Genomic DNA, 26,366 nt, shown 5'->3' on the forward strand with positions numbered 1-26,366 from the left:
TTTGTCCAACTCAACCCCAGGGTTTATAATTTCATATACCGTGAAATGGCTATGCTCACGTGACAACGTGACACGTGGCAAACGTGGAAACACAATAGCCATAGACAAGAAGATTCCGTGACATGAACAAAAACGTCACAGCCCATGCCCATATAGTGTTTGTCCATGGTGTCCCCATTATAATGATTTATTTCTCTTCCAGTTTCAGCATGTTCTTCTCGCCTCCCCCATACGCGGATTTAATCTTCAGCGACGCAGCGGTCCGTCTAAAGCCGTTGCCACACAAGCAGCGGTCAGCGGACATCATAGCGGGCAAGGCGTTACCTCGCGCCGCACGCATAGTGTCGTGCGACGCGCCGCAAAGCGCTTACTATATCGCGGCAGATACGGACTTTTTGTCCGCTGGTTATAGGAACGGGGTGGTGGGGACTGTAATAGGATTGGCGATCTTTGTTGTCGCTTTACTACGATAATACATAATCTACCTTAAAACAGTGAACTTAGACAAGTGACACTTTTTGATCGATCCGAAATCGTTGAGAAGTAGCTACGTAAGAAAAAATTCTAGTTTATAATTTTTGACGTTTATTTATAGTTATAATGACAGCTATTTTGAAAATTTGACAGCTATTTCTGATATTACGATGCAGCGGTCCGCTAACAATGGTCCTTCGAGCCGGATGCATTTATTTAGAAGTTTTTACTTTGACGGTTTTATGGAAGGCTGGTGAAGAGAATAATTTACTATTTCGTTAGACCCAATATACTGAACTGTCCTATCCGTGACATTGACACCGGAGCCCCACCGTCAATAGCAAATCGCTGATTCCGATTTTTGCTATGTTGGAAACTATAAAGTTGAACGATGGTGGCGCCCCTCTGTCAATGAGTTTGGTGGGTCAGTTCAGTTTGGGTCATCTATAAAGCCTTTGCCGCACAAGCAGCGGTCAGCGGACATCATAGCGGGCAAGGCGTTACCTCGCGCCGCTCGCATAGTGTCGTGCGACGCGCCGCAAAGCGCTTACTACATTGCGGCTGATACGGACTTCTTGTCCGCTGGTTATAGGGACGGGGTGGTGGGGGCTGTAATAGGATTGGCGGTGTTTATTGTCGCTTTACTACGATAGGAAATAACTATGAAAAACAACGGGCATAGACAAGTGGCACTTTTTAATCGCTCCGAAATTCATATCCCTTTACATTAAAAACCAGCTACACATACAAATAAACGCCGGAGCGAAGGCATTTCAGAATTACAACTGTCACGTTCTGCCACTTGTCTATGGAGACTGATTTGAATGGAAAGAGCCAGAGGAAGGCAACAATTTCTCTAAAAACTCGCTATTTTAGCCCTTTTCTTTTGCTATACGAAATCTATGAGGAGTCAAATTTGGACAGCTCTTAAAAAGTGTATTTGTGGTAAATAAGTGAATCTTAGAATATTTCTTGTAATTATGCATTTATAAACATGTAAAATAGGTTAAACTGTAAGAAAACATTCTGTACTTTATACTTTCTGAAATTATGACAGCTATTTCTTATATTATGACAGCTATTTCTGATATTATAACAGCTATTTCTGATATTATGACAGCTATTTCTGAAATTATGACAGCTATTTCTGATATTATGACAGCTATTTTTTTATTATATAATTTTGAGTTATGAATGTATTAAATCCGTCCATCATAAGCTGAGCTTGTAGACTAGTATTAGTTAACAAACAATATTGTGTGTAAGTGTAAATCTAAAAATAATATTGTGTTATATTTATTTAGTAACAAGATGCAACTGTGTAAGTAATCTCATAACTGATATTTAATTTCTTTTCTACATTATTGTGGTATGTCTTTTTATATCAATGGTTTTCATTGTTTTACTAATAAGTACTAGATTATTTACTTTAAAAGTTTAGTACAAAATCTATTTTTTTACTATTTTGCTAAAAGACTTTTATTATATTTTTTTCTTATATGTCTGTAACAATAATATTATTATTGTTATTCTGAATTTTCAAGTCCAATCACTTGAAAATGGTAGCACCAGGTGCATTTTATAACAAAACCGTCCAAATGAAATCTCATAATTATAAGTTAGTAAGTTTTAATACAAACTGTATTATTTTATACAAAACAATAAATAGAGTGCCTTATGTAAAATCTGGTTTTTATTTTTATAACAGTAACAAAATAAGTTAATTGCTTTTTAAAAGTAATTTATGGTGGTAACACTGGAACCCTTCTGGTAGAGTATCAAACTTTTTGACTATGGCTCTCAAGTCTGTCCTTCTGCATACTACTTTCACAGCCTGTCGCAAGATGTTTCCATCAATATCGATCCTGCTTGCATGATCCCTCCACTTCCCAAACAAACAATTCGATTTCGCCAGTTCATCTTTGATAAACGGCACTAGCTTCAAACATTTAGGGGTCAATTTCGCACACAAACTCAACGCCAACCAAGAAATATACCGAAAATGGTTTATGCAATACATAAACGTATAATCCTTAGGCTTATTCTTCATCAGCACTTCCAAAATAGTGTTAGTAAGTCTTACAGTAACTTTCCTTTTGTACAACTTCAAGAGATCCCTCATTTCACACTCATCGCAAAGCATGGCTAATATTGTACAAAATTTATTCGCTGATAAAAAAAATGTGCTAAATATATGCCCCCAAACAATTTCCTCAGAGTTGTGAATAAAATTGAAAATATGGCCACTGATCTGACTTGACTGTCCGATACGTGTTTCTAAAAACTTGTAAATATTATCTATTGAACTATTAAATGTTATTTTATAACACATTTGACCGGTTAATACATTTTGTGCTCTGCTAACATGCAGCATAACAGTGTTATAGCAGTAACCCAAAAAAGTAATTTCTTCGCTATATTTAATCGTTGGGTGGGAAAAGTTTACAACAGTCTTCTCATAGTTCACATTATCATAGTTTGATAACGCTTTTAAAAACATTTCAGCATCTTCTAATGAATCTGTGACATACAGATAATCATCTACAACTCTGACAAATAGTTTTATGTTGTTTTCAGTCATTTTTATAAAATTTTCAAAATATTGTTCATCCAAATGATTATAATATAATTCTGATAGTGCTGGTGAATATTTGTATCCCTGTACCAGTCCCTTCTTCCATTCATAAACGGTAGAACCAGCCCGTATTAGTAGAGGCCTCCGAAGCTCAGAAATCATATCTTTAAATTGATGTAACATCTTTTCAGAGACACCAGCCTCTTCTTTCAGTTTCCGAAACCTCTCGTGTAGTATTGTTATAAGTTTTTCTTTATTCACACAGCCAAAAGCATTACTTAGATCTGTTCTGATAAAGTATAATTTTGGGCGATTTAATTTTAGCCAATTGGAATATAATACACTGAATTGGCTTTCAGTCTTCTTATGAGATCTACCTGTCAACTTTCTCAGAAAATTCAACCGTTCTTTTATTCTGTTCTTATCTGCAGGAGTTAGAGAATCATTTTTATATCGAACTATTGGCCTGCAATCATGATTTGCTTTCAAGACTAGATGCAGCTTAGGTATTTCCTTCATTAACATCTTAAGTTTAATTTTGTTTGAATGACTATGGTGTTGTTTATATTTTCTTCCCATACAATATGGAGGGGATATCTTTATAACGCTTCGGCAAATCATCTTATGGATAGTTTTATCGTAAAAACTCTGCCATTGGTTCTTCCAAAAGAAGTGCAGCTTGTTTTCATCTGCATCTAATTTACAAGTTGTAACGTAAAAATTCAAGCATATCATTGGAGACAATAAATTTCGAATTATCCACATAAGAATATGGTATAGAATTTTCTGAGAGACTGTTCTGTCTAGCTGATGCCACACATTCGGTGAAAAATCCCATTTTAAAAGTATTTTACTTAATAAAATATGTTGGCGTTTCATGCCATGTAGTACAATAATTTGTACAAACTTCTTGAATACATTTTCATTGTGCCCATTTCCATAGAGCTCCTTTGGTATAATATCATACAAGGCAAGCCAGCATTTTGAGAAGATTTCACTTTTATTCAGAGAGTTTAATTCTTTACTTTCTTTACTATCTCCAGTAAATCCATTTTCTGGAAAGTAATTTCTAAAGTCCTGCTTTGAATATTTTTGGACATTTTCTCTTAAAATCCTTAGATGTTGTAGCAAGTTAGGGCGCAATCCACTCACCAAATTTTCATCTTCAAAAATATTTCTCAGGAACTGTGTTTCATTTTCCTCCTTCAGGAGACTTTTCTTTAAAATATTTCCATAAGATCTCACATTCTGTTTATCCACAAAGTGTTGAGTGAAACAAATTGGGACATCCATGAAGATGTTTCAAAACTACATGAAAACTTTCACAGAATTTCAATTGTTTTGATTGTTTACAAGCGTCCAAACTCATTAAAATTCAAATATTGCGGCGACTTGTTACGACTTGTCCAAAATACTACACCACGTTCCGTTCCACAAATCATGTTCGACACGGGTTAATAAAATCACGAATAAAATAATAAAACCAAAGAATCAGTCATTCAATAATTTGCATGTTGGATTTATTATTATAGTACCCATTTTCCCTATTAAAATCAAATGATTTCTGTAGCTAAATATTGTAAACGTGAAGGTAGTCAAAATATTTAAAATTTACGACGCGACGCATGAAACGGAACTCAGAGCCCCGATTACGGTAACTTTTATAACGTCTACAATCCAGACGCGTTTCTGATTCTGCGATACGATTGGTCAAAACAGCTGACGTACGCTGTTGAACGACCAATCGTATCGCAGAATCGAGAAGCGTGTCTGGATTGTTGACGTTAAAAATTACCGTAATCGGGGCTCAGAACCAAAGAGCACTCAGAACTGTCAATGACAGTTTATTGCATTCCGTTACAGGCACCTGACGGTCAAATTTTTCTTGCACAAATTGTTCATAAATTGGTTATATTGAATGTATAATATAAATATTTAACGCAGTAACTTCTACTTCTATCGTAGGTATTATCTAAATAGGCAAATTATTAAAATCACCTTTTAGAAATTAAATAAACCTTAACAAAAACAGCTGATCAACGATGACATTGACATTTGTTATCAAAGTTTATGTTTTTTTGTTTTGTTATCAGTAGATAACACTCGCCACTTAGCAAAAGTACTTTTTATCATAATGTTGATAGCTTATTTGATCTCTTGAAACTGATTACAAAGAAATATTATCGTAAAATTAAAATGTTTTGTTATCGTATTCAGTTTTCAGTCCTTTGGCGAACTATCCACAGTCATAAGTTTTGTTTTTCTTACACCATGTCCAAGGCGACCTTTAGTGATTTGGTGCAAATATTCCGTAGTGGAGTTTTAGTAGTGCAACCGGACAAATTAATTAGAAACTCAGTAAATTACAATGCTACTACCGAAAAGTTAATAATAGCAGGTGATAGCTACAACTTGCAAAACAAAGATGTATTCCTAGTAGGAACAGGCAAGGCGGTACAGAATATGGCAAAAGAACTTGAAAAAATACTTGGTGGAAAAATCAAGCATGGAATTGTAAGCATACCTGATGGAAGTAAAAGTGAAACGGTCATAAACAAGTACGTCCGGTACAGTGAAGGTGCTAAGAACAATCTGCCAGACAAAAATGCCGAAGCTACTGCTATAAAAGTCAAGAAATTAGTCTCTAGTTTGACGTCAAATGATTTACTAATAGTCTTGATATCAGGCGGTGGGTCCTCACTTTTGCCGTTACCAAGAGAGCCAATAACTTTAGAAGAGAAATGTGGACTAGTGAAGAAACTGGCAAACGCAGGGGCAGATATAGTGGAACTGAACACAGTTAGAAAAAGAATATCTGAGCTAAAAGGAGGACAATTAGCTATGAGAGCTCAACCAGCTCAAGTTGTGTCTTTGATCCTCTCTGATATAGTTGGAGATCCTCTAGACTTAATAGCTAGTGGTCCTACAACAGAAAATAATGACGATCCAAATGCAGCTGCAGATATTATCAAAAAGTACAACCTTTATGAGCAGCTGCCTCTTTCTGTTAAAACTATATTGAATGAATTAAATGACTCAAAAGAATTTCCCAAAGATAAAGTGAACAACTACATCATTGGCTCGAATAAAGTAAGCATTCATGAAGCAGCTAATCAAGCTGAGAAACTTGGATATTTACCAATATGTCTATCACACCAAGTGATCGGTAATATTGAAATTGTAGCTCAGGAGTATGTTAAATTAGCTGAACTATTCTGCAAGCTTATTGAAGGTACACTGAATAAAGAAGAATTTAAAAGTTCAATCGATTCGCTGAATATTCCAGGAATAAGCACAAACTTTATTGAAGATGATAAGGTTATGGATTTATTAAAACATAAGGATGTCTGTTTAGTGTTGGGGGGAGAAATAACTGTAGAAGTAAAAGGAAAGGGTAAAGGAGGAAGAAACCAACAGCTGTCTTTGGAATTTTCCAACATCATCCACAAAATCAAAGGCAGATTCAGCCATTTTGAAGTTGATTTTCTTAGTGCAGGAACAGATGGCATAGATGGGCCTACAGACGCAGCAGGTGCTATGGGATATCTGGACTTAGTATCAGAGTCTAAGGAAGTTAATATTGATATAAATGATTATCTAAATAACAGTGATTCTTACAACTTCTACAAAAGATTTAAAAATGGTGAACTACATGTTTTCACTGGACATACTAACACTAATGTTATGGACATACATTTAATTGTGATAAGGAAGAAGAAATGATAATATTATAATATTTTTATGATTGTGAATGAATAAAACAATAAATAATCTATTGATAGACATATTTTATTTACACTAGTGTAACATAAAATATTGATAGGTAAACTACTAAAAATTAAATAAAGTAATAATATAAAAGTATTAAAACACCTAACCAGTTAGATCTTCATCATGATGATGGCTTCAAGAATAAATTCAATTTGTTTTGTTTTTCTTTCTCCTGTTTAAGCTTTGCTGACATCAGAACAGCCTGCTGACACAAACCAGCAAACTTATCCTTCTTCTTCTTATTGTTTTTGATAACTTTCTGGTCTTTAACACTTCCTTGTAATGTGTTGTTCTTATTTGATAGAGAAAATATCTCTTTTGTTTTAGCATACACATCTACTTCAGGTTTCTTCAATTGATTTTTAGGTTTATTGGTGTTAGTTGCCTTTGTATTTGGCTGAATCTTTTCTTTTATTCTTTGTTCTGTGATTTTAGTGCCTTCATTTATTGGAATTAATTTTGGCTTAGTAGGTTTGAGAATTGGTGTGATTGTACTATTTTTGCAAAAAGTGCAGATCTGTTTCTGAAAAAAAAAACAGTTTAGCACAGATAATAAAACTAGGTTTTAGGTTTATTTATCAGCAAGTTTTATGGAATTTAAAATAGATTTCAGATACTTACCAGTTCATTACTGTTTAACATTTGTTGTCTAGTTTTAACATAATCGTCCTTGTTGTTTTTGTTTACTTTTAATTGTTTTATTCTCCGCTTTTGGCCTTTACTAAGTTTTATAGGTTTAACCTAAAATTTAGAAAAAGAAAATACTGGTTAACTTTACAAATACATATACATGGACTTATAAAACCGTCCATAAATGATACTGTGCAGTTTTTAATGTATTAAATACATAAATAATTGATTTAGAGCATCTTTATACTTACTGTTGTTTCTGTGCCTTTTTTCCATTCTATGAAACACCTTGAACATCGAACTTTTGAAGAGAAGTGCTTATCTGGAAGGCCATGGTTTTTCGACAACTCTCTACACCGCATCCTTAAAATAAATAGAAATGTTTATGTTAATTCAATGAAATAAATACAACAAGCTTCGCAACTAAAATAACTCACAAATAATAACTTCTCAGCAATGTCTTCGTCTGATCATTTTGGGTTTGTGATAAAGATGAAGCTGCTTTAATTAGAAATGTAACTTTATCCTCGTTCATTTTTAAAAATATTTTTTTTATGTATTTTTGAGGTTATGTTTCCCGAAATTCGGAAGAAAACAACACAATGTCACTGTGTCACTGTCACTTTGACATACAGCGTCTATACATCTGTGAACAAAACGCATTAAATCGACAAAATAAAAAGTGCAGTTAATTTCTGAACGAACAAAACACGAAACATTCCCGCCAAAATGTCATAACAGCTACTTCAGCAGTGGTACTATCAAAACCCATTGTGATATCGTTCATCAGACATATTGACCTCTCTTTCTAATTTGATAGGATAAAATGAGAAAAGTATACACTTAGATGTGATTTATGTGTGAGATTTCATTAAGTGGTTTGATGTTGCCCATTCCGTGATCGCGCAAGTCGATTGATGTGAACTAAAATCTCTTTGTTTACTGTGAAAAAATAGTGATTATCTTCGGCGTTAAATCTTGTGTTAGATAAATAATTAATAAAACACCTAGATAAACACAAAACCTGTGAATTATGGATGTAGCCGACACTTATGCTACCCAAAGTCAAGTAAAAGATGAGGTTGGAGTCAGATGCCAGAAGCTTTTTCAAGATTTCTTAGAAGAGTGAGTATTTACTGCTTAATTTTTAATAATAAGATGTTACGAGACCCCTCATTAAACTTTTCTGGTCATTGATAGGCGGTCTTAATGCAAATGTTTACATTTTGCCAGTTTGAAAAAGTGAGGTTATCCGACTTTAATGTATTATTTGTTTTCATTCATAAAATGAGCATCCTTCTAAAGACGCAACTGTGATTAATTCCACAGATTCAAAGAAGACGATGAGCTAAAATATGAAAAACAGTCGAAAGAACTTCTGAAACCTGAACTTAGCACCTTAGAAGTCAGCTTCGACGATGTAGAGAAGTACAACCAGAATCTCGCTACCACGATCATCGAGGAGTATTACAGGATATATCCGTTTTTAAATCAGGCCATATTGAATTATGTTTTGAGTCTGGCCGATAGTGGTATGAAAAAAGATCTGCAGGACAAAGAATGTTACGTTTCATTCGTTGATGTGCCAACGAGACATAAAGTGAGGGAGCTGACCACTTCTAAGATTGGCACGTTGATCAGGATATCCGGTCAGATTGTGAGGACACACCCTGTGCATCCGGAACTAGTTTTGGGCACATTTGTTTGCTTAGACTGCCAGACAGTCATCAAAAATGTGGAGCAGCAATTTAAGGTGGTTATTTAATTCCTTTTTGATATAATTCATGGACGGATTAGCAAGCTGAAGTGGCAATGGGCAGGGCACATAGTACGCAGAACTGACGGCCGATGAGGCAGAAAGGTTCTGGAATGGAGGCCGCGTAACGGAAAACGCAGCGTGGGACGTCCACCTACAAGGTGGACCGACGACATCGTAAAGGTAGCAGGGAAACGCTGGACGCAGGCCGCTACCAATCGATCAACATGGAAAGCATTGGGGGAGGCCTATGTTCAGCAGTGGACGTCTTATGGCTGAAATGATGATGATGATAATTCATGGTTCCAACTTGTTATTCTTCTATCATAAATTTACCTAGACTACCTACTTTGGTGCCATCCTTTAGATTTTCCTTTTCATTTGTTATTTTCGTACCAAACAATTTTCTTTTTCAATTAGAAATTAATTTGACTCCAAACTGGAAACCATGTCCACAATAAATTATTAATTTTATATTTCCAGTACACAATCCCAACCATCTGCAGAAATCCAGTATGTGCAAACAGGCGAAGGTTCATGCTCGACGCAGACAAGTCAGTGTTTGTGGATTTCCAAAAGATACGGATCCAGGAGACACAAGCTGAACTACCGAGGGGCTGCATTCCACGATCCTTGGAAGTAATATTAAGGGCTGAAGCTGTGGAATCTGTTCAGGTTAGTTTTAAACAGATTTACTTTACCTACAAACCTAGTAAAACTAATTTCCACTCAAACTACACTCTTAGCTTACCACCACCTTAACTTTAACCGTAAGATGGTGCAAACCAGGGTTGATTTGTAGTGTATACCTCTGAAATTTTGTCACTGCTGTTACATTTTCAGATAATGTCCTCCTAGGATAAGTTAAATTGAACTAGGAACCAAAAAGTCTCATAAAATTCCAATAGATTGTAGCCAAGTACATTTCAGCATATTATTACTTCTTGTTTACATGAACTTATAGAAGGATCTTCTGATGGAGCTACTGTTAAGAACTTCATGTTTATATCCTATTCTATTGTAATCCTACAGGCTGGTGACAGATACGACTTCACGGGGACTCTCATAGTGGTCCCAGACGTAGGCTCCCTCTCGTTCCCGGGGGCGAAGGCCGAGATCACGACGCGCACGCGGCACGCCAACGAGGGCCAGATGGAAGGCATCAAGGGATTGAAGGCTTTGGGAGTGAGGGAACTACATTACAAGTAAGTGTATCCTCTAGTGACTAAAGCCTGGTCTGTGAGCACGTAGCGTAATTATATTGCTGTCGCCCGTCGCACAGTCGCGACAGCAATATAATTACGCGCGAGCGATAAGGATGGGTAGCTTGGGGTCATTGGACAAAATTCTACGTGCTCACAGACCAGACTATAGATTGAGCAAGAGTAGATAGTGTGCTTCATCGAACGAGAGTGCCTGACTTAGCACGGCTACGTCATTCGTACGTAAGTATATGGCGTCATTGACGAATGATAAGACCTTATCTTACCATGGTGCCAGCCAACCCGATTGAGCTCTTATCGCCTCAGCCAATGGTGAACATTGGCACAAGCTTGTTGGATTTGAAAATACCACAATAAGGTACCTAAGGCGTTAATGCTTCCTTCCTAAAGGTCCGGTTATTAACCGTCTCGGTTTTCTATTTATGCTAAGTCTGCAGAAACTCTGACACCGCAATGCAGGTTTGTATGGCTATGCCATAGCAAGGTAGGTGTCAGCGCCATCTGTTGTGTGATGACTGTAGTGGTGTGTTGATAGATGTCGCCACAAGCTCACTAAAGCCCGGTCCGTGAGCACGTAGAATTTCGTCCAATGACTCCAAGCTACCAATCCTTATCGCTCGCGCGTAATTATATTGCTGTCGCGACTCTGCGACGGGCGGCCGCAGTGAGTGTGCGAGCGCGATAGCAACATAATTACGCGCGAGCGATAAGGATGGGTAGCTAAGGGTCATTGGACAAAATTCTACGTGCTCACGGACCAGACTATAGTTGACGTCGATAGTGGTCCCGGACGTAGGCTCCCTCTCATTCCCGGGGGCGAAGGCCGAGATCACGACGCGCACGCGGCACGCCAACGAGGGCCAGATGGAAGGCATCAAGGGCCTGAAGGCTTTGGGAGTCAGGGAACTACATTACAAGTAAGTGTATCCTCTAGTCAGATATCCCATGACCCTTGATGATGAGAAGATATTGTGCTTCATTGAGTGAGAGTCGCCGAATTAGTACGGCTACGTCAACTCGTACGCAAGCTCACTAGTTGGCGTCATCAGGGAGTAATAAGAGGTCTAATATGAATGTATTTACAAAAAAAGCTATGTAAGTAGGCATCAAGGGCCTGAAGGCTTTGTGAGTGAGGGAACTGCATTACAAAGTATGTGGTTAGACTCTAGTAAAATTATCCTCTAGTAAAACTCACACCCGTACGCGTGGGTCGAAAGCAAAAAATAGTAGTATGAGCAGCGCATGCGTGTGACGTTTTTTACACGGCGTAAGTTTTAGCGGAGGCCCTTAATATCCCACGAACTGACGATACATAGATATTTTAACTTCATTGGGCGTGAGCCTGAGACTTAGCACGGATACGTCAATTCGTACGTAAAATATTCGTATTGCAAAAATTATTAATAGTCCCGTTAGCCCCTCATACTACGCTAATTATGCTAGTTACGAGTGGGCTCACTATAATAGTCGAGCCGCAACGTCGGACGACTTTTACAGACATGTTTAGCGACGCATCGCTGTTTAAAAGGCTCTGGCTCCTCTATGAATCCTCTAGCATTCCACATTTTAACCAAATTATAATTTTAATGACTTGAATATCGTATTTTTTTCCAGGACAGCCTTCCTCGCATGCAGTGTGCAAGCGATATCACGACGCTTTGGTACTGCAGAGCTTGCTACAGACGATTTGACCACCGAAGACATGAGAAAACAAATGACTGATAAGGAATGGGATAAGGTAAGAACATATGAAATAGATCGCGCAACGAATGTTGAGGCAAGCACATACTCACACTGATTTAAAATTTGAATTCAGAACGTTTGAAGTCAGAATACGAAGACTTCAGCGCGCCAAGCGTATACAGATACAAAATGTTGTGCCTCAACTCTTGCTAAGCGACCTATACAGTACACTTGACAGTACATTAGACTATTTTATTGTACATTTTTGTTGCAAAATCGTCTCTATTACAACTACTTTAAGATTTTCTAATTAATTAATACATTATTTAATATGGTTTTAGGTATACGAGATGTCTCGAGATCGAAATTTATACAACAATCTGATCACAAGCCTGTTCCCGAGTATTCACGGGAACAATGAGGTCAAGAGAGGGATTCTACTTATGTTGTTTGGAGGCGTTGCTAAAACTACAATTGAAGGTATGTAGACAAACCTGCGAATCGCCAATTTATTCACACAAAGTATATTATAGTATCTATGCATAAATATGGAGTGGACCCATAAGTTGAGTACATTTTCTAAAAAAAACACTGTTTTTGTCCACAAAATGTGTTGGTAGTCATTCCAACGTGCTCCATAGTTTTTAAGCGAGGTTTAGACTAGCAATAAAACTTGCAGAAGTTGACTTCCGCAAGCTTTCACCACTATGTGTATCTTGCAGAAGTTGGCTTGCCACAGCTATTTACACAGTGGTAAACAGCTTGCGGAAGTCTTCTTAGAAACTTCTGCGAGTTTTCTTGCTAGTCTAAACCTCGCAAAGAATTATGAGCAAGCGCTGCAGTGTATAATATGCCGTTAGGGCCGTTTTTCCTTATCTAATACTTTTCCAGCCACAACACTTTCATCCTTATCATGTACACCTTAAAGCTCATTTTCGCTTACCCAATCCTTCTATCCTCAGGCACAACCCTCCGAGGCGACATCAACGTATGCATAGTGGGTGATCCCAGTACGGCCAAGTCACAACTACTCAAGCAAGTGAGCGAGATTACGCCGCGGGCTGTCTATACCAGCGGGAAAGCATCATCTGCTGCTGGTCTTACTGCAGCTGTCGTGAAGGTAATTAAAAGGCCACCACGGGCGTACAAAAGTAGGGAAGGTCATCTACAAGGGCAGGGATTTGCACCTCTCCTGAAGCTACAAGGCCTATAAGGGAGAATGTCGTTATGTCAGTCTTCTTCTTTTAGTATATGGCCAGGTCCGGGCTATGTTAAAAAAATGGTTACAAAATTTTACTAAGCAAGAATCTTGAGTGATCCTGGCTGGAAAATTAAAAACTACTAGATTTTAAATAATTGGGTTGTCAACAGCACTGGACCAGAGTGATTCACTGTACTCCGAATGAGTGCCGTGACGTCACCGATCAAATAGCGCGAAATATTTGTTACTAGCTGACCCGGCGAACTTTGTTCCGCCTTAATGGCAATAAATAAGCAGACTTTTTTTTATTTCGAACGGGATAAAAAGTATCCTATGTCCTTCTCCTGGCTCTAAACTACCTCCCTGACAATTTTCAGCTAAATCGGTTCAGCCGTTCTTGAGTTATAAGTGGAGTAACTAACACGACTTTCTTTTATATACAGGGTGTCCCGTAATGTAACGTCAAGCCGGAACTGGGTGTTGAGGCAAGTTGTGCTGGTTATCAGAAAAATATAAAAAAAAATCTATGTGGCATATTTTCAAAATAATAGGCATTTAAAAAAAATCTAAAAATTCTACTCCAGGTGACGGTCCTTTTACTCGTGTTGCCACAAATCTTCACTTTTTCCAAATTTTTTTTTTGTTATGTAACCCTGAATAATGCTTCTCTAAACTGTTATCAAAATTACAAAACCAGCTGCTCCAGCTTGGATGAAAAAAATACATTATTCCCAAAAAAATTTTCAAAAAAAAATATTTTGCCTAGTTTAAACTGACTGTACTGAAAAAAAAATGTACTACGCGAGTGTGGCAAGTGACGTCATAATTTGGCGCATTTAGTAAGGATTCCAAAATGGTATAACACTTTGTAAAATCTTGCTGTAATTGTCGACAATTTTTGTTTTTTTGGAAATAGTCCCGTTTTTAACTTTATCTACCTTGGTTAAAAATTATTATTCTAATGTGCCCAAAATTCAAGTTTCTGTGACTGACTACCGTGGAGTCAGTCACAGAAACTTTTGTCACCATGACAGTAATTAGTAGTTGACATACTGTGACAAAAGTCACCCGTGCGCGCGCACCTTTACTACCTGCTCTGCCTGCACTTGTACTTGGTAACAGGGATATTAAGGATATGAAGTTTCTGTTATGGATACGGTTACGGATATTAGAATAATATTATACCGGTTTCGGTTACGGTCACGGATATGAAATCATTTCAGATTATCCGAAAGTTTCGCATAATTTCGGTTACGGAATTATTTCAAAAATGTAGGTAATACAAATAGCAAGATGCTGCGTGAGCGTGACCCACTTAGCTACTTTATGTACCAACTAAGACGACACCTATGTATGATAAAAGTAAAACAGGCTGGCATATTAGATGGTGCCAGGGAATGCCAGACAAGTTGGTAACAAATATTAAGATTTAAGGTACAATTCCAAGACGGGCCGCAGACTGCAAACTGCAACCGCAAACTGCAAAACTATGAAATCGGCAGCGCGGCATTGCAGCTGCGGCGTGTATACTGCAGATTGGAATTGTACCCTTAGACTCCGCCTTTATCCGAAACTATCCGTAACTTTTGAATCAGTTTCGGTTACGGTTATGGATATTTTTTTATTTCGGATATCCGATAGTTTCGGTTACGGTTACGGATATCCATAACATCCCTGCTTGGTAAGATGGCCCTCTCTGTCCCGCTCATACCTTTTAAAATGGCTTCTCCACCTCACTTAAGCCAGAAACTTGAATTTTGGGCACATTAGAATAAAATTTTTAACCAAGGTAGATAAAGTTAAAAACGGGACTATTTCCAAAAAACCAAAAATTGTCGACAATTACAGCAAGATTTTACAAGGTGTTATACCATTTTGGAATCCTTACTAAATGCGCCAAATTATGACGTCACTTGCCACACTCGCGTAGTACATTTTTTTTTTCAGTACAGTCAGTTTAAACAGGGCAAAATTTTTATTTTGAAAATTTTTTTGGGAAATTATTCCCAAAAAAATTTTTAAAATAAAAATTTGAAAATTTTTAAATTTGGATGAAAAAAATACATTAGTATTTTTTTCATCCAAGCTGGAGCAGCTGGTTTTGTAATTTTGATAACAGTTTAGAGAAGCATTATTCAGGGTTACATAACAAAAAAAAAAATTTGGAAAAAGTGAAGATTTGTGGCAACACGAGTAAAAGGACCGTCACCTGGAGTAGAATTTTTAGATTTTTTTTAAATGCCTATTATTTTGAAAATATGCCACATAGATTTTTTTTTATATTTTTCTGATAACCAGCACAACTTGCCTCAACACCCAGTTCCGGCTTGACGTTACATTACGGGACACCCTGTATATAGATGCGCAACTTTGGGGCCCTGTAACTTCTTTAATTGTAGAGATATTTTCATGATTCCTTCACAATTATTATTAGTTTTGCTTATTTTCAAGTTTTATTAAAAGAAAAAAATTGGTAACTTCTCCATTAAGCTTACACTTAGCATGAAATCAAATGTTATTGTTGTACATATCTAAAGTCTGGTCCGTGAGCACGTAGAATTTTGTCAAATGACCCCTAGCTACCCATCCTTATCGCTCGCGCGTAATTATGTTGCTATCGCGCTCGCACACTCACTGCGGGTGCCAGTCGCACAGTCGCGACAGCAATATAATTAAGCGAGCGATAAGGATGGGTAGCTAGGGGTCATTGGACAAAATTCTACGTGCTCACGGACCGGGCTTTAGATTAGTGTAAACTTGTTGATGATCTTTTTAAATAAATGAATAAACCCTGGTTTTTAATTACCACAGGACGAAGAATCCTTCGACTTCGTGATAGAAGCGGGCGCTTTGATGTTGGCAGACAACGGCGTGTGCTGCATCGACGAGTTCGACAAGATGGACCCGTCCGACCAGGTGGCCATCCACGAGGCCATGGAGCAGCAGACCATCTCGCTCGCCAAGGTCGGTACTGAAAGAAACTGGTAATTTTGTAAAGTCTGGTCGCCGAGCACGTAGAAATACGTCCAATGACCCCAAGCTACCCATCCTTATCGCTCGCGCGTAATTATATTGCTGTCGCGCTCACACTCACTGCGGCCGCCCGTCGCACAGGCGACACAAATAAATAAAGCATGGTTATAATATAACACATTATAATAAACCAATCACATCTGTTCCTGTTCTGTGCCATGCATCTTATCACGATGTCGCAGTCACAGACGTAGGCAATTTTGGAGTGTGCTCACGGACTATGAAAAGCCCTTATAATCAGATAAGATTCAACAGGGTGCAAAATATAATTGAAAATTGGAATATAACAAAATTAAAAAGAAAGTAACTTCAATACATAGAGAATAGGCTAGTTTCCTAAAAAAAATTTTTAGTCCGTCAATTTTAATATAAAAAAAATATTGGACACGTATATTTTCAATTGTCAATCAAACAAGTACAAAGTTATAGTGCGTTGAAGTTCCGCGCGACGTCACAAAGTGCTGCACTTTTACGCACTCACTGACGTCACGGGCCTTTTCTTTAGAACTTTGGCACGCTTTATCTCTTTACATTTTCATTAGTTTTAAAAAGTGAAAAATACGTGTCGAGTAGTTTTTGATAAGCAACTTGACGGACTAATTAAAACTCTTGCTTTTTTACCTAGGAAATATCCCTATTAAAAAATATTCCTTTCACAGGCGGGAGTCCGAGCAACACTCAACGCTCGCACGTCGATCTTAGCGGCCGCCAACCCAATAGGCGGGCGCTACGACCGCGCCAAGTCGCTGCAACAGAACGTAGCCTTGTCCGCGCCTATCATGTCGCGGTTCGACTTGTTCTTTATATTGATCGGTGAGCTTTCTACGACATATTTTATTTACCTATTAGGTACAGGCGACAGAAATGAGGAGATCCGCAAGAGAACCAAAGTAACCCACATAGCTCGCAGAATTGCTAAAATCAAGTGGCAGTGGGCGGGGCACATAGCTCGTAGAGACGATGGCCGTTGGGGCAGAAAAGTTCTCGAGTGGCGACCACGGACTGGAAGACGTAGCGTGGGCAGGCCTCCTACTAGGTGGACCGACGATCTGGTAAAGGTCGCGGGAGGGACTGGATGCGGGCAGCGCAGGACCGTTCATCGTGGAAAACCTTTGGGGAAGCCTTTGTCTAGCAGTGGACGTCATTTGGCTGAAACGAACGAACAGGTGACAGCACACCAGGCTATACATTTTTGTTGCAAAATAGCCTGTATTACAACGCGATAAGACACTAGAGTAAAGATTGTTGTGCTGTCACTCGCACGTCGATCCTAGCGGCTGCAAATCCGATCGGCGGGCGCTACGACCGCGCCAAGTCGCTGCAACAGAACGTGGCGCTGTCCGCGCCTATTATGTCGCGATTCGACTTGTTCTTTATATTGATTGGTGAGCTTTCTACGACATTTTATTTAGCTATTAGGTACAGTACAGGTGACAGAAATGAGGAAATCCGCAGGAGAACCAAAGTGACCGACATAGCTCGCAGAATTGCTAAATCAAGTGGCAGTGGGCGGGGCACATAGCTCATAGATACGATGGCCGTTGGGGCAGAAAAGTTCTCGAGTGGCGACCACGGACTGGAAGACGTAGCGTGGGCAGGCCTCCTACTAGGTGGACCGACGATCTGGTAAAGGTCGCGGGAGGGACTGGATGCGGGCAGCGCAGGACCGTTCATCGTGGAAAACCTTGGGGGAGGCCTTTGTCCAGCAGTGGACGTCATTTGGCTGAAACGAACGAACAGGCGACAGCACACCAGGCTACATTTTTGTTGCAAAATAGCCTGTATTACAACGCGATAAGACACTAGAGTAGATATTGCTGTGCTGTCGCTCGCACGTCGATTCTAGCGGCCGCCAACCCAATAGGCGGGCGCTACGACCGCGCCAAGTCGCTGCAACAGAACGTGGCGTTGTCCGCTCCTATCATGTCGCGGTTCGACTTGTTCTTTATATTGATCGGTGAGCTTTCTACGACATATTTTATTTACCTATTAGGTACAGGCGACAGAAATGAGGAGATCCGCAAGAGAACCAAAGTAACCGACATAGCTCGCAGAATTGCTAAAATCAAGTGGCAGTGGGCGGGGCATATAGCTCGTAGAGACGATGGCCGTTGGGGCAGAAAAGTTCTCGAGTGGCGACCACGGGCTGGAAGATGTAGCGTGGGCAAGCCTCCTACTAGGTGGACCGACGGTCTGGTAAAGGTCGCGGGAGGGACTGGATGCGGGCAGCGCAGGACCGTTCATCGTGGAAAACCTTGGGGGAGGCCTTTGTCCAGCAGTGGACGTCATTTGGCTGAAACGAACGAACAGGCGACAGCACACCAGGCTACATTTTTGTTGCAAAATAGCCTGTATTACAACGCGATAAGACACTAGAGTAAAGATTGTTGTGCTGTCGCTCGCACGTCGATCCTAGCGGCTGCGAATCCGATCGGCGGGCGCTACGACCGCGCCAAGTCGCTGCAACAGAACGTGGCGTTGTCCGCGCCTATCATGTCGCGGTTCGACTTGTTCTTTATATTGATTGGTGAGCTTTCTACGACATATTTTATTTACCTATTAGGTACAGGTGACAGAAATGAGGAGAACCAAAGTGACCGACATAGCTCGGAGAATTACTAAATCAAGTGGCAGTACATAGCTCGTAGAGACGATGGCCGTTGGGGCAGAAAAGTTATCGAGTGGCGACCACGGGCTGGAAGACGTAGCGTGGGCAGGCCTCCTTTTAGGTGGACCAACGATCTGGCAAAGGTCGCTCCCGCGACCAGAACTTGGGGTGCAAGTCTGGTTGTGTTCCCCAGTCGATAAAGCACATGATGTCGTGCCCTGCGTGCCCAATCAACTGCACGCAGGATGATTTAATTAATGCTACTGATAACGCCACTCTTGTAGCAGAGTTTTGGGCTTACACTGTGTAGGTTTGTTGTCGCGGATGCCTTCCTTCACACTATAAAAACGCTGTTACGCTTCTGACTTCCTAATGTAAAAGCGGTCTAAGTAAGATAGACGAACACGATTAAATGTGAAAAGTGTCATACGAGTAAATAGGCTAGTTTCCTAAAAAAATTGTTTTTAGTCCGTCAATTTTAATATAAAAAAATATTGGACACGTATATTTTGAATTGTCAATCGAACAAATAATTACAAAGTTATAATGCGTTGAAGTTCCGCGCGACGTCACAAAGTGCTGCACTTTTACGCACTCATTGACGTCACGGGCCTTCACTTTAGAACTTTGGCACGCTTTATCTCTTTACTTTTTCATTAGTTTTAAAAAGTAAAAAATACGTGTCGAGTAGTTTTTGATAAGCTAACTGACGGACTAATTAAAACTCCTGCTTTTTTACCCAGGAAAGATCCCTATTGTACTAACGACGCCAGTTTCAAATTGTACTGACACTGGCATATCCCTCTTTTTTGATGATGACAGTCCATCCAGTGGGAACAGGCTCTCTCTCTCTCTCTCTCTCCTTCACTATCTCTCTCTCATTATCATGTATAATGGTTACATTTTATACATAGATGAAAGCAGTGAGATGGTGGACTACGCAATCGCCCGCAAAATCGTCGATCTGCACTGCAACAAGGAGGAGACCTATGACTGCGTGTACACGAGAGAAGATCTGCTCCGGTACATCGCTTTCGCGAGGTCCTTCAAGCCTATCATTACTGAGGTAAGATTAATGAAGTTTGTTTTAGAAAAACGTTACCTTATTCTACAGTCAAATCAAAAGGGAAATCCTGGATTAGGATAACAAGTTCTTCTTTTCTGTTTCAAGTTTTTTTACTTGTTCGTTTGCATAATGGATGCGTCGCGAAGTGGGGGAACGTCTTTTGTTTTTCTGGAAAATTCTGTAGTCAAGCGAGAGCATCGCAAGAAGTATCCGTTTCGTATTACGCAACGCCTTTCTTTATGCACTTTCTTTATTTTTTTAAATATTATATTCCTCTTCTTGCTTGGTTGTGGTAGGTGTAGTTTCACCACAATTGTCAGGGAACGAGGAGAATCAAATTACCGACTTTGAAATCGACAGTCTGCCATTGACACTCTTGGGTTATTGTCGCCTTGTAACTGGGTACTTTATAGTGAAATAATGCGCAGCGTTTATTTTGCGAGCATAGAAAACTGTTTCTATGTATATTTTGAAGTCTGTAAACCCTTGAAAAAGAGGCTGACAATAGTGACTTGACTTTCTTGCGCTGCTTCATCTCAGCACTGGCCCATTTATTGTCCTGAAGCAGTGGTAGGGTTAACCCTACCCAGTATTACGGGCATTTACGGGATGTGTAAAAGTGCTTTTGCCCAGCATAAATAGGAAAACCAGGATGGTGTAAATTGGACCTTGGTCCCCGAGCACAACACCCGCTCGGAAGGAAGCACTAACACCATAGCTTCCTTATTATTGTGGTTGAGCATCATATCCCACATTAAACAAATAAATATATCCTTATACATTTTACACTGCGCTTCTAGTCCCAAACTAAGCAAAGCTTGTACTATGGGTCAACACCACCACACCAAACGTCCGACATTATTTAATGTGCAAGTGCAATGCAAGTAGGCATTTGCCTACTTGCATAAATAAATGTGTTTTCTATTCCAACAGGAAGCCGGCAAGCTCCTAGTGGAATACTACACGGTGCTCCGCGGGCGCGACGGCAGCGGCGCGTCCGGCGGCGGCTCGTGGCGCATCACCGTGCGCCAGCTCGAGTCCATGCTGCGCCTCGCCGAGGCCATGGCCAAGATGCACTGCAGCGGCCACGTGGCGCCGCAGCACGTGCACGAGGCCTACAGGTGATTAATCGATTGTTAATTAGTCGATTATGCAGAAACACTATTTTACTCAGATACACCAGAGGCACCAGTATACACCCCTGGGATGGACGTTGTTTTACAAAATCACATCCTGTATATTATGGACACAAGTTCTGCACTCACCTGGATTATCGATTATGCGGCAACACTATCTCACATAGACAGCTGTAGAACCGGACAACTAGACCGGTTACAACATTGCCTCAATAAGTCGAATAGTCGCGGTTTAGTGACGGCTGTGTAACCGAAAGGTGGGTTAAGATCGCAAGAGGCAGAGGCCATGGCCAAGATGCACTGCAGCGGGCACGTGGCGCCGCAGCACGTGCACGAGGCCTACAGGTGATTATAGCCCGGTCGCCGAGCACCTACAGGTGACGAATCCATTGTTAATTAGTCGATTATGCCCATAATCGATTGTTAATTAGTCGATTATACCCATAATCGATTATTTCCGCAACACTATTTAACTCAGACAGATAACTTCTGCACTCACCGGGATTATGTATGTGGCAACACTATGTCATATAGACAGCCTTAGACACTTATATTCTCTCACTATGGGTGATTATAGCCCGGTCGCCGAGCCGGTACAATTTCGTCCAATGACCCCAAGCTCGCACACTCACTGCGGCCGCCCGTCGCACAGTCGCGACAGCAATATAATTACGCGCGAGCGATAAGGATGGGTAGCTTGGGGTCATTGGACGAAATTCTACGTGCTCGGCGACCGGGCTTTAGTCAATTATGCCCATAATCGATATGCGGCAACACTATTTTATTTAGACACAACAGTACATGGATACAAGTTACACACTCATCTGGATTATCAATACACTATCGATTATGTATGCGGCAACACTATGCCACATAGCCGTAGACACTGTTACTCAGACCAGCTACAGCTATACCTGTGACCGGCATATTATTAACATTCAAACTACTTTTCACAGATTGCTGAACAAATCCATTATTCGCGTGGAACAGCCTGACATCCATTTGGACGAAGAAGAACCTCAGCTGGAGCCGACGATGGACGTCGATCAAGATGTACCCAACGGCACTGCGGATACTAGTGAGTGATGATTTATTAACGTTGATAGTAAGGTAGTTGAAGGAGCCATCAGCCAATGACATATGTACTTCTTATAAGCTGTCAAAACGCAACTCACTGGGGGCTATGACGTCACTTATTTGGGACTATTCCCATGTCTCGTTCCCACTGCTGCGAGTTGCAGCAGTGGTAGACCGCTAATAAAAACCCAACTAATGAACGTCAAGTTTGTCCCGAGGGAATATTCTCACAAGTTTGTTGATTGCAAAGCAACTAAAAATCAGGCTAGAACGAAGCGATTTATAAAGTAGTTGTGTTTTAAAAAAAAATAACAACATTTAACAAGCAATGCTTCGTATGCTTGTCATTGAGGTTATAAAATAATCGTATGTTTTAACTAAGTTTTCAAATTATTACGTGATTTGGTTGGTTACTTTAAATAAATGAACCACATGTATCATCTGATATTCGCTCTCTTCTAGACGGCCACGTGAACGGAGACTCCGCGCCCAAACAGAAATTAACTCTCTCCTTCGAAGACTACAAGTCCCTCAGCGACATGCTGGTCGTGTTCATGAGGAAGGAAGAGGCGGAAGCTGAGACTAGAGGTGGGTAGCACTTTGAAGTGGGAATATATTTCCCAAGTATGTATTTTGAACTTTATTGCCTTGTTTGAAGGTTTAAAAACCATGATTTTATAAAGAATTGTGTTAAAGGATTATGAATAGTCTTGGTTGAAGGTTCAAAAACAGAGATTTTACAATATTTGTTTAAACAAATAAGAAAACTAATTTTGATAAGATTGTTTTACTTATTGATTGCTTCAAATGAGACTTCAACCATCGAACTTTCTGACTTACTTTAGAATTGTGGGTTCAAAAAAAATCTTGTTTTAGATAAATAAATGTGAATTATTAAATTGTTGCGTATTTACTAAATTACACACATTAGTAATAATTCACATTCTGTCTGTCAATTTCAAGTAACTTTTACCAGGCCTGGCTCACTCCGCGCGGTACATCCGATAATTACCTACAGCGAAGCGCCCCGCCGGCGGGTATTATATCAGTCGAGTGTCACGCGCGCGCCCGTCAGGACGCTGGCGTGCGTTGTAGTACCTAATTCTATGATCGAAGTATAATTTAAAAATGGACATAAAGAGAAAGAAATATTATTGTGCGGCGTTCGGGTGTTTAAATTCGAAAAGAAATCTACCGGATTTATCTTTTTTTTCGCTTCCCAAAGATGCTGAAAGGTATGTAATCAATAATTCTTAGGATAGTATAGGAACCTAACCTACCATGACTACTGCTCAGAATGCGTTCGTTCGTTTCAGCCAAATGACGTCCACTGGACAAAGGCCTCTCCCAAGGTTTTCCATAATGAATGCGTACTTACCTACATACGTACCTCATTACAAATAAGTAGATTGTTTATTTTTTCACTAGACAGCAACCCTAACAGCGTAAGAAGAGTTCAGAGGCACGCGATTGAAAGAGACAAAACTTGTAGGTGAATAAAATTGTAGGTACGTAGTGCTGTGCAAGCTGAATTCCACTGTATCGCGTCGTAGCAAGACTCGCATTTATTTAAATCGTCTTGCGGAGTAATCCTTCTGTACCTGTACTATTACTTATTCTGTGCTTTTACTTTCCATGTGATTGCAGCCCGCTAATGGACAGATAGCGGAGGTATAGATCGTTTCTTCCATGAAGACGCGCCCCACAAATTAGTGGTCGAAGGAAGCGTGGGGTGTGCACTCATGGATAATTTAGCGGCTTAGTCATCAAAATGACAACTTCTCAAAATGACAACCGGGACGCAAAATGTCCACAAATAATCTAAATATCCGAAATAGACAATATTATTATGAGAAGTTGTCGTTTAGCGAAGTAGACATTTTAAGAAGTTGTAATTTCGAGAAGTGGACATTTTGCATCCCGGTTGTCATTTTGAGAAGTTGTCATTTTGATGACTAACGCCCGTTTCCTATATTCAATCCTTGTCCAAATCCGGATTACAACTGTCAAATTGAATTCAGTTTTAGATTAAATTTCCGAAATGTTCGATGCATTTACACTTTAATATTGTTTAAATAGTCTTATAAACAATATAAAAATGTAAAAACATCAAAAACCGCAGATATTTTGGCAAAAAACGTATTAAAATTTGACAGTTGACAATCCAAATCCGTCCAATTTGGATTAGGATTGAATATAGAAATCCAGCATAAGCCAATTTAGCGTGTACCGTTATCACTCAAACATTTGCGGAAGAATGGTGGGGCGCGTCTTCGTGGATGAAACGATCTATACGGAATCCCAACCCAGTCTAATAACTAATTGAAACCTTATTTCCATGGCAATACAGGCGAAGAAAGCGCGGGCATGCGTAAGAGTGCCGTGGTCAGCTGGTATTTAGAACAGCTGGTAGCGCGCGGACACATCGAGAGTGAGAGCGAGTTACTACAGAGGAAAACACTCGTCGAGAAGGTCATCGACCGTCTTATGTACCACGTGAGTGTCGCCTTTATAGTGTTTCCACTAAAGCGGAGCGGAGACGTGCGGAGACTACGTATAGACTAAGAGCTAGTGAACGTCATTTTATAAAAGCTGAAAGTTTGTCTGCGTATGCTCCCAATATAGGATATAATGTTGGTGAATTATAAAGTTTGGGTCATCGTGGTTTTGGGAGCTACCCTAAAAAAACTGTCTGGCAGTTGGGGAAAATACTTCTAATTATTGCCCTAATATTATACATAAAAAATCAGATTTTATGCTGCAACGAAAGATTAGACGCTCGTCTATGAACAATAAGACATCCTCTGTTCCCACTGGCGAATATCGGGAGAAGTTTCTATGTCCGTTATTAGTAGAGGCCAACTCTAAAGGTGATCATCAAAGGACACTAATGTGTTGCCTGTGGTCACCTAGGCGATTTGATTAAAGTGGAATAGACCGAAATTGCGCCTTTGTGTTACATGCGCCAGCCTCGTTATCATACTGTTCATACAAAAAGGTTCCGTAGAATAAAGTTATTAAAATTAACTTTGTGTCCTATCTTACAATTATATTATATTACTACTTGCATTAAAAAAAACTAGTGTCACACATTCCTTCGTTCCACAACGCAAGAAACTTGGTGACTGTAACATTACACTAAATAACCTCTATTTTCCAGGACCAAGTGATAATCCCTCTGTCCACGACGGGTCTGAAGGCCACCCAGAAGTCCGCCGACCAGGAGTTAGAAGACGACCCGCTGCTCGTGGTGCACCCTAACTATGTGGTCGACTCGTGAACTGTGAAGCAGTGACGTCACGGGTGTTAGGCTTAAGCGAATCTTTTTGAATACAATTTGGATGTTTGTACTTTTGGTTTTATTTATCTACTTCACTAGTATGCTCACTCAATGCACATGCAAACTAATAAATAGCAATGCAATTTCCCTGTTTTAAACGCTACCGAAACGTATGCTATTCAATCTGTGCTAACCGCCCCGTTAAAAAACTAGCCGGGTTAGATGATAACTATGCCATACCATCTACCCCGTAAATTGAAGGGGTCGGAGCTACCGGGGTCGATGAAAATGACTTAATATTTTGAAGTAAGTATGGAAAAACATTTTCTTCTCTAAAAACGAACCTACAGAGACGACTAATTTCAGTCAATAAGAAAAACTGTTTTCCCAGTACCAAAATATAATAATAATCCGCGCTGAAGGATGGAAGGAAGACGCTGGATGCAGGCCGCCACCAACCGGCCATTGTGGAAATCATTGGGGGAGGCCTATGTTCAGCAGTGGACGTCCTGTGGCTGAAATGATGATGATACAATAATAATCCCTCTGTCCACGACGGGTCTGAAGGCCACGCAGAAGTCCGCCGACCAGGAGTTGGAAGACGACCCGCTGCTCGTGGTACACCCTAACTATGTGGTCGACACGTGAACTGTGCAGCTGTGACGTCACGGGTGTTAGGCTTAAGCAAAACTTTTTGAATACAATTTGGATGTTTGTACTTTTTGTTTTATTTTTCTACTTAGACTTGGCGCCTTCCCCATTTCATCTCGAAATAGCTGGCCGACCCGGCGAAATTCGTACCGCCTGTTCATCAGAAATAATGTAGGATTCTGGGGTTTTTTTCTTCAAATCT

General features: G+C 39.9%; 5 protein-coding genes across 7 annotated transcripts in view; 3 read left to right on the top strand and 2 right to left on the bottom strand.

The window, feature by feature from the left end:
• LOC135083845 (transferrin 2) overlaps nucleotides 1-2,159 on the top strand; it is a 25,920-nt gene extending 23,761 nt beyond the window's left edge. Inside the window, exon 16 of the mRNA XM_063978585.1 lies at nucleotides 203-2,159. Within this exon, the coding sequence (XP_063834655.1) occupies nucleotides 203-473 (271 nt within the window). The 3' untranslated portion in view covers nucleotides 474-2,159. The remainder of the gene's footprint in view (nucleotides 1-202) is intronic.
• On the bottom strand, nucleotides 2,150-4,573 carry LOC135083844 (telomerase reverse transcriptase-like). Its single transcript, XM_063978583.1, has one exon. It carries the CDS (start codon nucleotides 4,340-4,342, stop codon nucleotides 2,195-2,197), a length of 2,148 nt encoding a protein of 715 aa, XP_063834653.1. The 5' UTR covers nucleotides 4,343-4,573; the 3' UTR covers nucleotides 2,150-2,194.
• Nucleotides 4,574-5,149: 576 nt separating this feature from the next.
• LOC135083924 (glycerate kinase) lies at nucleotides 5,150-6,830 on the top strand. The gene has a single exon (XM_063978681.1). It carries the CDS (start codon nucleotides 5,246-5,248, stop codon nucleotides 6,770-6,772), a length of 1,527 nt encoding a protein of 508 aa, XP_063834751.1. The 5' UTR covers nucleotides 5,150-5,245; the 3' UTR covers nucleotides 6,773-6,830.
• A 111-nt stretch (nucleotides 6,831-6,941) lies between these two features.
• LOC135083926 (uncharacterized) lies at nucleotides 6,942-8,051 on the bottom strand. Of its 2 annotated transcripts, none has more exons than XM_063978683.1 (4): nucleotides 7,888-8,051; nucleotides 7,702-7,813; nucleotides 7,442-7,561; nucleotides 6,942-7,343 (listed from the first exon to the last, which is right to left on the bottom strand). In XM_063978683.1, the coding sequence occupies exons 1-4, from the start codon at nucleotides 7,983-7,985 to the stop codon at nucleotides 6,942-6,944; spliced, it is 732 nt and encodes a 243-aa protein (XP_063834753.1). In that variant the 5' UTR covers nucleotides 7,986-8,051. The 2 variants fall into 2 exon arrangements, 1 of the variants encoding a protein (XP_063834753.1); XR_010259734.1 differs by having other exon boundaries at nucleotides 7,253-7,343; nucleotides 7,860-8,051.
• Nucleotides 8,052-8,110: 59 nt separating this feature from the next.
• LOC135083923 (DNA replication licensing factor Mcm6) lies at nucleotides 8,111-25,550 on the top strand. 2 transcript variants are annotated; one of them, XM_063978679.1, is made up of 15 exons: nucleotides 8,111-8,575; nucleotides 8,780-9,203; nucleotides 9,690-9,881; nucleotides 10,239-10,411; nucleotides 12,044-12,167; nucleotides 12,454-12,592; nucleotides 13,075-13,232; nucleotides 16,125-16,277; nucleotides 17,006-17,159; nucleotides 19,869-20,020; nucleotides 20,954-21,141; nucleotides 22,113-22,234; nucleotides 22,696-22,821; nucleotides 24,584-24,729; nucleotides 25,394-25,550. In XM_063978679.1, exons 1-15 carry the CDS (start codon nucleotides 8,484-8,486, stop codon nucleotides 25,511-25,513), a joined length of 2,463 nt encoding a protein of 820 aa, XP_063834749.1. In that variant the 5' UTR covers nucleotides 8,111-8,483; the 3' UTR covers nucleotides 25,514-25,550. The 2 variants fall into 2 exon arrangements, with proteins under 2 accessions (XP_063834749.1, XP_063834748.1); XM_063978678.1 differs by lacking the exons at nucleotides 8,111-8,575; nucleotides 8,780-9,203; nucleotides 9,690-9,881; nucleotides 10,239-10,411 and adding an exon at nucleotides 11,192-11,346.
• Nucleotides 25,551-26,366: the final 816 nt, after the last annotated feature.

The sequence above is a fragment of the Ostrinia nubilalis genome, chromosome 24, assembly GCF_963855985.1.
Source record: "Ostrinia nubilalis chromosome 24, ilOstNubi1.1, whole genome shotgun sequence".
Classification (NCBI taxonomy): domain Eukaryota; kingdom Metazoa; phylum Arthropoda; class Insecta; order Lepidoptera; family Crambidae; genus Ostrinia; species Ostrinia nubilalis.